Below are 13,662 nucleotides of genomic sequence, written 5' to 3' on the forward strand. Positions count from 1 at the left end.
GGTAAATATATTAAAAGTCAGTGATAGTGAAACTCCCTTTCATATCAGCGCATCTATGTGATGCAAGAGAGAGTAATTAAAGCAAATGATTGATACAAGGGGGAAACTAGTAAAAATCAAGATGAAAGCTAGGAAGAAAAATAATTGCTTGTGGATGAATCAGATATGCACTCTGAGGAGTTGCACTTGTTTTTTTATTACCCTTCAAGATTAAGGGAACTGTGAAAACTGAAGTTGTCCAGACAACAGTTATCAAATAAGTGTAAAGAACAGTGGTGGACTGAAAAAAAAACTAAAATACAGTTTAGTCAATATAATGAATTCAAAAGGAGGAAATTACTTTTCTGTGAATTTACTGCAACAGACTTTTCATTGAAGAGAAAATGAACTAGATGGATAGAGATTCATTTGTACTATGTGCTTCAGAGAATGCACTACCATAGGGACTTGATGGAAACAGGCTCTAAAGCAATAAAGAGAGACTTATGAAGGTAACTGGAAAACACTATTGCTTAAGTATATGACAGATCAATTCCTTGTAGGAGACAGCCAACAAGAATATTTACTGGGGGTGGGGAGGGAGGTAAACATATCATTAGTGCAGAAGTTCTCTTTTTTTCTCATCAGCACCAAATGCCCAGAAACTTCCTTTTTATTTGTTTTTTTAATACTTGACTAAAAATTCACAAAGAGTCAACATGCATGTTGTTAGGAAGCACTATAAATAACCTTAAAGACCTACTGACTGACCAAAGTTAGAATGGGAGTATCCACTCCCTATACAATTTTCCACATATTACTCTACTCCTTAGGTTTCCAGATACTGAAGGAAATAAAGGCTGACATCAACTTTCATATCACATACTGTGTTCAAAGCAGGGATAAGAAAAATCCTCTTATGTGGGGAAAAAACAAGTTCCAAATATTAAGGAACTCTGGCATATTTTACATACACATATTAAACACACACACAGAGATTGTAGCCTTTCTGCTTATGAAGATAAGAATGTAAATCAATGCAACACTGCCCTGATTCTACAGCCAAGATGACAAAACTATAGCACTGAGTGAAGTTCCACCATTCATCTCAGTGAGATACAGACTCTGAATTTAACTTAACATTTTATTGTTGACCCTTGTACTAGCGTAACCCAGCTGACCCGCTGTCACTGACTATACCCTATTTATTTGCAAAGAACTAAAACTGCAGGCTCTGAAAGCTTTAAAACACCTGATATTTTTTAATGCTTCAAATACTTGATACACCTGCTATGGTTTTTAAAAGTGACAAAAAGCTGTTTACACTTGGATCCGTTAACAGTGATGGAATCCCAGATAAAGCACATGGGATTTTGTGGATCTTCTATTGAACTTACTTGAGCAGCAGTAACAGTTTACTTTGCAAAACACAAAGGAACTCATTCAGAAAGATTTATTGGGTTATCAATCATGTCTTCCAACAGTGAACCATAAAGCTAAAATGAAATTTCAGTTAAGCCTAGATTTAGGTGTACAATACCCCCAACTAATCCGGCTGTGTCATTCCACACAAAAACTTGATTCTAGTTCCTTTTGTGTTTTGGTTTTTTTTTAAAAGGAGTTCCCTTCTCCTCCCCCAAAAAGAAATCCACTGGCATTTCCTGAGTGACGAACTGCACCATTCTAAGACATAAGAAACTCCTGTTATCTCCAAAATCACAGAATGAAGCATGTGTGCTTAAGCTAACGGTAGGTACACAGCAGTTTCCGATTTCCACAGGAGTTTGGCAAGGCTGCATCTTGTCACCATCATTGTTCAATATCGGCACTGACTGGTTGATGGATAAGTTTAAAGAGGAAGTCGCTGATGACACTGAGCTGAACACCATCCTACTTTGAGATCTCCAATACACTGATAAAATTGTCTTGTTGGCACAATATAGTGAATCACAGCAGCTGACAGCTAGTCTGGTTGGGCAAGAAGCAGCATGCATCGATTTGGTTAATCCCAAACTAAATCCTTGTCCATTACCATTAAGCAGCCTCCAAATCCAAATTACAACCAGTTTATTATTAACCTCTTTAGACAGAATAGCAAACAGATGGTGACTGTCAAACATCTGGGCAACACCATAAACAGTTCTGGAGGATGCTCGAAATACATGAACGCTTGTATAACAGCAGTTGCTTCATGTTTCTAGCCATTTAGTGGCCTCCGTGGAGACACTGTGACATCAACCTTGCCTCAAATCTGTGAATCTATAGAATCATAATTATACCAACTTTATAGTAAAGTGGTGATATGTGGGGGCTGAAGAAGGCTGAGGAGCAGTGGATTAATGTTTTCATTTCATCAGCTGCTCCACAATAAGTGGCAGGACAAGATCAGCAATGATGATATTTATAGCTGAAACTAGCAACTACCTTATCAGAACTGGTTTGGTTTCAGCAGCTGTCCTGGTACAGACATATTATTAGGATTAAAAACCAATGAATTGTAGAGCATGTTTACCAAGGAATTCCACTCTATGGCCAAAAAAAACTCAGTGGCACTATCAGATCACCAGTGACAGACATAGACTGAACATCCAGCCAGATGTCTTAAGGATTTAGCTAGGTTTCAGAGGAACAGCCGTGTTAGTCTGTATTCGCAAAAAGAAAAGGAGTACTTGTGGCACCTTAGAGACTAACCAATTTATTTGAGCATGAGCTTTCGTGAACTACAGCTCACTTCATCAGATGCATACCGTGGAAACTGCAGCAGACTTTATATATACACAGAGAATATGAAACAATACCTCCTCCCACCCCACTGTCCTGCTGGTAATAGCTTATCTAAAGTGATCAACAGGTGGGCCATTTCCAGCACAAATCCAGGTTTTCTCACCACTGGTTAACCAGTCGGAGAACACTTCAATCTCTCTGGTCACGCAATCACAGACATGAAGGTCGCTATCTTAAAACAAAAAAACTTCAAATCCAGACTCCAGAGAGAAACTGCTGAATTGGAATTCATTTGCAAATTGGATACTATTAATTTAGGCTTAAATAGAGACTGGGAGTGGCTAAGTCATTATGCAAGGTAGCCTGTTTCCTCTTGTTTTTTCCTACCCCCCCCCCCCAGATGTTCTGGTTTAACTTGGATTTAAACTTGGAGAGTGGTCAGTTTAGATGAGCTATTACCAGCAGGAGAGTGAGTTTGTGTGTGTATGGGGGTGGGGGGGATGTGAGAAAACCTGGATTTGTGCAGGAAATAGCCCGACTTGATTATGTAAAGAGTTGTCACTTTGGATGGGCTAGCACCAGCAGGAGAGTGAATTTGTGTGGGGGTTGGAGGGTGAGAAAACCTGGATTTGTGCTGGAAATGGCCCACCTGTTGATCACTTTAGATAAGCTATTACCAGCAGGACAGTGGGGTGGGAGGAGGTATTGTTTCATATTCTCTGTGTATATATAAAGTCTGCTGCAGTTTCCACGGTATGCATCTGATGAAGTGAGCTGTAGCTCACGAAAGCTCATGCTCAAATAAATTGGTTAGTCTCTAAGGTGCCACAAGTACTCCTTTTCTTTTTAAGGATTTAGCTAGAGATCAATCTGAGTGATGCTCAATCTGCAGGGAGGCAATGTTCCCTTCGGATTTGCCTTGATGATGACGACCACTGAATCAGGCAGGCTGCACAAAAAACTTAGGCCCAGAGATTTTTAAAGGTATCTAGACATGGGTGTGTTCAGTGTGGCAATGCCTAACTGATTCAGGAGCCTATTTCTTATTTTCAAAAGGGACTTAGGTACATAGAAGCCTAAATCCCCTTGACAGTCAAAGAATTTGGTTTTACCTTTTTTCTTTAAAAATAAATAAATTTAAAAAAAAAAAAGACTAATATGACCCGGACAGACACACACAGACACAAATACATATCTTACAAGAATGTTGTTTCAGGCGCAAAGTCAACCACTGAAAATTTAAGAAATACATTATGATACAGTCTTTAATTATACAATCCCCGCTTCAGTCAGTACAGAGCAGAGATACACAAGGGGTCAGAATTAAGGCTGGACAGGCAATCATGAAACTATCATTTCCTAACTTTCAAATGCTGGACTTTGCAACTTTAACTACGTTCTTTTAACAGAGAGAGAGAGAGAGAGTGTGAGTGTGTGTGTAAAAAATAATATACACCAGTGGTGGGCAACCTGTGGCCCACAGGCTGCATGCAGCCTGTCAGGGTAATCCACTGGCGGGCCGCGAGACAGTTTGTTTACATTGACTTTCTGCAGGCACGGCCACCCGCAGCTCCCAGTAGCTGCGGTTCACCGTTCCTGGTCAATGGGAGCTGTGGGAAACTGCGGCCCATGCTGTTTCCTGCAGCTGCCATTGGCTGGGAACTGTGAACCGTGGCCATGCCTGTGGAAAGTCAATGTAAACAAGCTGTCTCATGGCCAGCCAGCAGATTTATCCTAATGGGCCACATGCTGCCCATGAGCCACAGGTTGCCCACCACTGATATACATGCTAACACACACACAAAACCATATCACTTGTACTCTCCCCTGAACAAGTCTGCAGTTTGGTCTCCTGATGTCTTCATTTTGACTATACAGAGTTGAAATCTGAAAAATGCAAGTGCCAGCATACAAAGTTCCATCTTAATTGACAGATGGAGCAACTCACACGGATTCCTATAGTCTCCACTGGCTACACCTCCATGTTCATGATGAGGACAAGTTCAATCTGTTCCAATTATTGAAAACCCTGTCCTTTTATTCATCAAAAGCTGTTAGCATGACCCTCGGTTGTACAAGATTTGAACATCCACGTAATATGCATTAAACTGAAAATTCACCAACATTCTGATGGAGGGGTAGGGTGGCTGACATTAAATAATAATAAACTACCTTACATTTATAACCTATCATTAAAAATTCTCAAAGCATTTTGCCAGGTAGGAGAGATTTATTGTCCTCATTTCATACAAAGGAATGTACCTTCTCTCTCAAATTACTTATAAAAATACTTGCTATTAATAGTTAGAACCTATGAATTAGTCCAAAAAATTACTTCAATAAGTTTAAGTAATATACCCCTTGTGCAAACTAGTTTATTATTAAAAACAGATATTTTACAGGTATCACTGTTACAGTTTACATACTCAGTTATCAGTTCACATGTAAAAATTCATCTTAATTCTGACCCAGAAGACCTATTTATAAACTCTATCAATGTATATTTGACTGGCATGTGTTGTATATCTTGAACTGCGTAAAGTAAGCAATTAGTGATGCACATATTGCAAAAGTTATGCTATGAAATTAAAAAATTCTCTCTCTTCTTTCATATTTGGTTTCTCAATTCATCCAAAAGTCACCCATCAATTTCAAGACCACAAAAATCCTCAGAAGGTCACAGATCATGGCTTCATAAGGGATTTCACCTGACCATAGGAAACCCTTTTGATTCCTGGACATGTTATAAACTCTGTGCGTCATTTTTCCATTCTTGGGCTCTATGTCATTTTGAAAGATGCCACTTGTTTAACTATTGTAAAATCAGACTATTTACAGTAAGTAACCAGTGTTTTAAAACATTTAACACTCATATATCATAATTTCTTCCCAGAAAAAGCCTCCCAGAGATAACAAAAGAACAATAAACTCACAGGAAGCCAACATTCCAAAGAAAAACAACTAAATTTCACAGATCAACACATCTGAATTGTAAATATGCAACATTGTAAATAGAATCCTTTCAATTCAATACCATATTTAAGATATCTCAGACCCAAACATGTTAATCATATTTAATTGTTTGGTGGATTGAGTCCTAATATTCTATTTATTTTAAGTGCTTTGGCAGTTAGGTACTTTGCAGCTAAATGCCACTACCACATTAAAAAACACACAAATGACACGCACAGGATTTGTTTTCAAAGGATCCTAAGGGAATTAGGAGCCCAAGTCCCACTGAGTTTCATAAGCACCAGGAAAAAAAAAATCTAATAAAAGAATCCCAGGACCAGCCATAATTATATATATATATATATATATATATACACATACATACACACATGGGGTTCTCAACCTTTTTCTTTCTGAGCTTCCCCCTCCAAACATGCCATAAAAACCTCTACAGCCCATCTGTAGCACAACTCGTTTTCTGCATATAAAAGCCAGGGTCAGCATTAGAGGGTAGCAAGCAGAGCAACTGCCCAGCACCACATGCCACAGGGGCCCCCCGTGAAGATAAGCCGCTCAGGCTTTGGTGTCAGTCCCTGGTGGTAGGGCTCAGGGCTTCAGCTTTCTGCCGAGGGCCCCAGCGAGTCTGATGCTGGCCCTGCTTGCAGGACCCCCGGAAACCTGCTAGCGGCCCCCAGGACCCTGGTTGAGAACCACTTATATATACACCATTCAGTTTACGACCTAATTGGACATATGTCCTGCATTATGCCCTGAAGCCTACAAGAAGCAGCTATTTCATCAGAACTTCATTAACTGAGAATTCCCTGCTACCTATGGTACTCTAGGAATGTAGAGCAGAAGTGACCCAATAGAACTCATCTGTCAGGACTGGATATAGGAGCAGGGGAATATACAAACATTTAATATAGTTTTGACACATAACTATAAATTTTATTTTCCAGGGTACAAGATGACAGAATCCTGTGATGGTACACATAAAACCTTAATCTGAATCACAAATCAATTTAATACAGTGGAGGTCTTAGCAGCACAAGTTGCAGAGTGTGCTTTTTATTTCTCTACCAAATAAATAATTATCTTAGGACAATACAGAGTGATAATCCAAATTTGGAGAAAAACATTATATATGACTTTAAGAAATCATTTAACTCACCTGCCCCTGCTGGGGTGATAAACAATTAACAACTTCTTTTACCATCACTGGTATGTGTGGTCTTCTACAATCTTCATCATCTGCACTTTGATGTAGCTTTTGAACTTCATGGTTATGCATCATTTGCTTTTTAATTCCATATTCATAAGTCACTTCCAGCCTTTCTGCTGAAGAATGTATATTTCTAGCCCAAATACCTACATTTACTGAGCTAGTTTCTAAACTGGACAGAAGCCATCGTTTGTAGACTTGGCACAAATACCGAAACAGCACCATACTGTAGTTAGGCCAACCTGGAAAAACAATAAATATTGGAAATAATTTTAAAGTAAGCATTTTAAATAATAGGTTGGGGAAGGACGTGGAAGTACAAAAAAGCAGTCACACATCCCATGGTACAAAGTCCCAGAGAAACACTACATTGGCAGAAATTTAGACACACAGTCGTCACTATAATCTCCAATGGTGGTTTCCTTTCATGATGATTTCTCCAAGGCCCTCCACCCAATATGGATGCTCCAAGCCACAGTGCTTCTCTTTAAGTATTACCATAAAACTTTTCTTTCCTCTTTAGCCTATGACTTTGACTGTGGCATGACATATTGAGGATACTAGTATTAAAATTAAGTACATGGTAAATGATATGTGATCAGATCTGAGTACAAAGTATACAAGTAAAGCCAACTAGGCTTCATTACTTTAAAAAAGTATTGCCTTCCTCTGTAATGGTTAACATGCTTTCAACATCAGCGCACCACAGCGCAATTAATTTTGTAGTGTTCCCTGTAACCAGTTAAAATAGGAAAATGATGAGTGTCCAACGCTGTAGTTGGATTTAATACAGTGCCAGAATCATGTTATGATCAATAAAAACATTTGTAGCAGTACACGATAACATCATGTAATCAAATCTCATACTTCAGAACATCAAACATTGGGTGAGAAATGAAACGTCAGACCATTTGTCTACTCAGGAATACCTATTTTTATCAGTTTCATACTGTTTGTGAACATGCCATACGTTTCTTTTATACGAAGTCATACCTAGATGACAAACTAGTAAGAGTACACCTACCTTCTTTATTTTAGTAGTGGAGTGCTATATCCCTTAGGCCAGTGCTTCTCAACCCACAGGCTGTTTGCAGGCCAATCAAAGCATATGACATCCTTGGGGCCATACAGGTAGTATATATATTTTGTGGCTGCGGCCCACATAACACAGAGAGCTGCATATGTGCCCACAATGGTAAATAGGTTGAGAACCACTACTTTAGGCTAATCTTTTATTTTCATAACAGAATGAATTGGCATTTAGCTGCAAAGAGGTAAAAAGACGGGTTTTATTTACAGGAATTTTACATTTGTTTTCTGAGCAAATACCTCCTTCAGTCCCACATTTCATATGCTCTTTTAACAGGCAAAAAAGAAAACACAGACATAAGGCCATCTGACAATATGCCATACTGTATTTCTATTATTAATGGAGACAATGTCTAATCCCATGATGCAATTTATCTACCCAGTTTTTAATCTATTCTATTTATTCAGGTCTACCCATCATTCAGTCATTTCTATTGTTTGCCACAAAATGGGAACATGCTGAACAATCATTTTAAGAAAGTTACCTTCATTATAATCTAGGCCCCACCTGTTAAATTGCACCACACTTTAAAAGATAAACAAATTAGGCAAGTTCTCTGTAATCAGATATTTTCTTGTTCTCCAGAAACTGTTTAAATTACTGATGGATAAAATTACCTATAAGATACCTATGAATAGCTACCATCAATCGGCTTATCCCACCCTGTAACTGCAGGCCAAATAAGCGAACTTTACAATATTGGAGATAAAATTGTTGAAAAGGTGCTTGTCTCCTTATTTAATTCAGAAGTATGCCTCACACTATGGCCCTGATCCTGCAGTGAGCTCTCTCTAAACAGACTATGGCACTCTCATAGAGATCACTACAAGATCAGAGCCAACATTGATAATCATTTTATTGTCTACATCCTTAACCAGAATTGCTTTATGTAGTCATATGAACCCAGTAAGACGTTATACATATATATTATATTCAAACACGATTCATATCCCAGAAAAATATATTGATAAGTTACTTCCCAGCACTCTCATTTTAGGCAACTTTTTGTTTTAAAAAGCAAGAGTCACATTTCTTCTAAAATTCATGCCAATTAGCATTTCGATGTGCTGTTTGTACTGGGAGTTTGTAAGCGAACACGTTGCTGTCATTTGTTGAACTGCGACTTTAGGAAGAGAAGATGTACAGCCTCCGGTGCAGAAGGGTGAATGAACAGGAGATAAAACCTCAGCGAGCACTTGGGCTTGCGACACACCCCACACCCCGGGCGTGGAGGGCGGCAGGAGTGGGGGTGGTGAGCAGCATCCTCCCACAGCGGGTGGGACGAGCGCTCTAGCCAAAGGGGGGAGAGACGAAAGCACCACAGGGACCGTTAACTCGTTTTCAACGGATGGCTCCGCGGCGTCTGGTTTTACTGTGCGTCTACAACGAGGCTTCGAAGTCTCTACACCCGAGAGCGGTAGAGGGCCGGCCGGCCACCCCTTACCCCCCTCTTCCAGCCGAGCCGCCCCCGCCTGCTTCTCCTCTCCCCCTCGCAGGCCGCGGAGACGGTGGGAGACGGAACAAGGGCCCGGTACTCACTGCAGATCACGCCGCCGCCCCTCTCTCGCTGCCGGGGTATGAATGCACAGCCGAGCCGAGCCGCCCCGGCTTCCCCTCCCCTCACAACAAGGCACCGGTGCCTTCAGTTCCGCCTGCATGTTGCTGCCGCGACGGCGGCCCCCACCTGTCTCATGTGGGAGCAGAGGATCCCTGAGGGACCAGGGAGACGTAAACGCCCGAAGGGGAGTGCCCCCCCCGCCCCCGAACCCGTTCAGATCTCCCCAACTGCCCGGGGCCCCACCGTGGTGTATCCCTCGCTCAACAGCCACATTGCACTCGCCTCAAGCCAGCCCCGTGAACTCCCCACATTCGATCCTGCCTGTAGCCCCCTTTCCCATCTCCGCACCGGCTCCTCTCTGTGCACAGCCACATACAAACACCTGCCCCCTGTATATACACACTACGCTCCCCTTGAACAACACCAATCAGCACGCCTGCCAACTGCAGACAAACCCACTTACATGCTTGTCAGTTGCATACTACCACTTCCTGTACATAACCCACACGTATACAAATGCACACGCCCCATCCCGTCATATGCAATTAAATACAGTAATACTTTATTGGCATGAAAAGCTATGCAACGTTGCGAACGTTTTAAAAGACACCTCGAGTATCTGCCAGTGGCAGATATGTGGGACCTGCCCAGGTCAGGGTTTCGCCCTGTTTGGGGTTTTATCTCCGACACTTACTTGTCATTAGTGTCACAACCCATGCTACTCCTACACCTACCTCTCAGCTGCATAGAAACATATGCATCGATTCTATATACATAAATCTACCTCAGGTACATACCAACTTCTCACTCACTCACACACAAACACAACCACCACCACCAAGTTGTGTACACAGCCTACTACAGAAGTGCCAGTCACGACTTCAATCATTAGGCTGAGTAAAGTTTTAGTCCAATCCAGCAATACTTTGTGGGCATGCATGCTAATCTATTTGTTAGTTTCCCAATCTCTGTTCTAATCTTCTTCTTGAATGAATTTTGATGCTAGAAGTGGGGCTTGTTGCACCCGTGGAGACCCGTTCCCACTCGAGCAAGGGTGCAGCACTGTAATCACGCATCCGTAGTTGTTTTCACAACTCCTGCTGGGCTCCTGCTGTGAGCCTGTGTGTGCAATATGTAGAGACAAACGCATAGTGCAAAAGATGGTTTGCGAATAGTCGTTTGCCTTTAAAGTGAAATGTAGTTGATTTCTACAATATTCACCAGTTCTGTTATAAAATTTGCTCAGCTACCTGTACAACTATTTGTGATTTATTCATCCAAATACAGTATAACGTGACTTGCAGCCCCCTTGAGAATGCGCACCCCCACCCAGGGGCTTAATGCAACTTCTCCCACTCACCCCTTTGTGCACGATGGATTGCTAGCCCGCCCAGTAGGCCACCTGTCTCCCACCCCCAGGCAGAACAGGACCCTGCAGGGGGCTTCTCGGAATTATATTCCCCTTTCTCACGTGATAACACCCAAAAGGAACAAGCTGAATAAGCACAGAGCCCGTAGGCACGGGGCACGTTTTCCTAGCAGGAAGAGTAGCGCTGCCCCTACCACTTGACCTTCCAGTGCTTTACTGAGCCTGGACGGATCCCCGCTCGGATCAAAAGAGTCCCGCTTGCACTCGGCGTGGTCGCACTAGAGACGTCATTACAGCGCAGGCCAATCAGGTGGCGAGGGCAGGCGGGCCGCTTGTGTTTGAATTTGGTCACCGTGAGGCTAGAGAACGAGGTGACAGGGGGTGCGGCCCGGACAGAGCCAGCGGCGCCCCCCCGCCCGCAGGTAAGTGCGGCTGCTACTGCCCCACGCGACAGTCTCCCCCTGGCCGGCCTGCGGAGGGAGCCCTCGGGCCAAGCTGCGGGGGGGGTGGAGGCGTCTGAACCGGCTGGAGCCGCCGCCCGGAGAGGAGTCTTGCCCGGCGCTGGCGGGGCGACCGGTCTTTGTTACAGCTGTAACTATCTGCCTGATACGATGTGCAAATAATGATGGTGATATCCTAGAGACGGGAGCTTGTAGGCTGCTTTGTAAAGGACTTTGTATTTTGGGAGGGACAAGAGAAATATTTATCTTAGTTATCAGAGGCCTGGTCATCATTACCATAAACGTGCTGTGAGTTGAAGGGAAGCTGTCAGTTTAAAACTTGCACTTCTGCCTGAGAAATGTTTACTTCATAACTAATTTGTAAGATTATTCTAAAAGGAAAAATCCTGTTTTCAATGTATTGGATAGCACCTCTCTGCAGCTAGTTTCCTTCTTTCCCCTGTGTAATCAGTTTTCCCTGTCCTTTGTGTGGCTCTTTCACACAGGGACAGACAGACAATATTGCTTACTCTGAAATGCTCAGTCTTGCAAGAGTCATGGGAATTTGCAACATGGAGCTCTCTGGAGGATCAGGTCCAAAGATTTCAAAAGCAAAAACAAATAGAATTTGGGGACAGGCATAATGCCTGAAATTAACTTTGACTCCTTTGAAACTATCTAGATTTAAAGTTAACAATGTTCCTGTAAATTACTTTTGCCGCCAGACCAGCAGAGTTTTATATTGACTCCATCTTAAATATTTTGTTTGGGTTTTGTTTATACTCAAGTGATTTAATGTTAGTAGAGGAGACAAATCAAGACCATTATATTTTTTACATAAAGTGATATTTATTGTCTTTTAAAAATCTGGTGAAACTAAGATTAGTGCTTACTGGGCCATGGTGGTTTACATGGTGGTAACTTGCAGTAAAGGTGCCTGACTAGTTTAGAAATACAGTAGCAGTCGTTTCCTAACTGTTTAAAAATAATTCCTTTTATTGGAGCTTTCAGGGTATTCTGATAATGTTAGTTTGGAACTATTTTTGGACGTTTTAAAATCATTTAGAATGTTTCATTTTTAATTGAGGATTTTATTTTGGAAGATGATATAAAGTAAGTATCTGTGTTTGCATTCACACTGTACCATACCCAGCATGTAGGGTGTATGGGATTCATAGCAGCACTGTGCATCCCAGAAGAACTTTCAGGATGATGAAATAGCATTCCTTTTTAAACTCACAATCCATAAACTGCCCTATAAACAAATGCAATTAATTTTTCAGTTTTCCACATCATTTTTACTTTAGGGACAACAGAGACTGGGAGTTCTCTCACCAAACTCCTTGCTGGCTTATGATGAAAAGGGCTCAGTAGACTGTACCCTGGCCCTAGAGAGAAAAGGGCTACGTGGAGAGTCGCAGTGAGCATTTGAGGCTAGCCTAAACTGCTTGAAAGCATGGGACCCATGGGGACAAGGTCAAAGCTCTGCCACAATATAGATAAAGCTCTTAACTAGCATGTTGTGTATTTGTAATGTATATGAATTTTGAACAATAAATGAATTGTTCTGTACACTATTTAAAGAATTGGACACTAGGCTGGAAATGTGAGACTATTATTCCTTTGATATCATGAAAAGACAACTGGCTGTAGATTGATCTTAACAATATAAGAAATGTACTACTTAAGTCTTGATGAAATAACTCTTTAATAAATTAGAAAATTGGACTTGTGTGTTTGATAGATGTTGTTGCCTTGGACATGAGCTAATTGCAAAGCTGTAGCCACATTCTGAATTCTAAAGTCATCTCATAACTGTTTTCATTTACAGAAGAGATTTCAGTTGCTTGGTCTGGAGAATTTTTCTTGGTAGCAAAGAAGAATTAAACCAAAGCATCATCATGTCTACTGCTACCCAGGAAGATATTTGCAATCATGTGAGAGTGGTGGTCCGTGTCCGTCCACAGAATCAAAAAGAAAAAGATGGCAACTTTAATAAAGTGCTTCATGTTGTAGACAAGCACATGCTGGTCTTTGATCCAAAAGAAGAGGAATTTAGCTTCTTTCATGGGAAGAAAATAGCATATAGGGATATTAACAAGAGAAAAAACAAGGATCTCAATTTTGTGTTTGATGCTGTTTTTGATGAAAATTCATCTCAATTAGAAGTTTTCGAACACACTACCAAAACTGTGCTTGATGGCTTTTTAAATGGATACAATTGTACAGGTAACTTTTCAATTTGTCTCCTTGAATTGAACAAATCATATTTAATTTCTGGAAATCTCACTTAGGTGCTAAAATTGATTTTGAACAGCTGCAGCT

The 13,662-nt window shown here is 41.3% G+C and overlaps 2 protein-coding genes across 2 annotated transcripts in view; one reads left to right on the forward strand and one right to left on the reverse strand.

Moving 5' to 3' along the window:
* METTL15 (methyltransferase 15, mitochondrial 12S rRNA N4-cytidine) overlaps positions 1-9,643 on the reverse strand; it is a 196,583-nt gene extending 186,940 nt beyond the window's left edge. The window contains 3 exon segments of the mRNA XM_048854029.1: positions 6,830-7,122; positions 9,510-9,561; positions 9,563-9,643. Coding sequence (XP_048709986.1) covers positions 6,830-7,122; positions 9,510-9,561; positions 9,563-9,628 — 411 coding nt within the window. The 5' untranslated portion in view covers positions 9,629-9,643.
* A 1,596-nt stretch (positions 9,644-11,239) lies between these two features.
* Positions 11,240-13,662, forward strand: part of KIF18A (kinesin family member 18A) — a 107,386-nt gene continuing 104,963 nt past the window's right edge. Inside the window, exons 1-2 of the mRNA XM_048854028.2 lie at positions 11,240-11,319; positions 13,169-13,566. Of these exons, the coding sequence (XP_048709985.2) occupies positions 13,239-13,566 (328 nt within the window). The 5' untranslated portion in view covers positions 11,240-11,319; positions 13,169-13,238. The remainder of the gene's footprint in view (positions 11,320-13,168; positions 13,567-13,662) is intronic.

This window comes from Caretta caretta, chromosome 6 (assembly GCF_965140235.1).
Source record: "Caretta caretta isolate rCarCar2 chromosome 6, rCarCar1.hap1, whole genome shotgun sequence".
Taxonomy (NCBI): Eukaryota; Metazoa; Chordata; order Testudines; family Cheloniidae; genus Caretta; species Caretta caretta.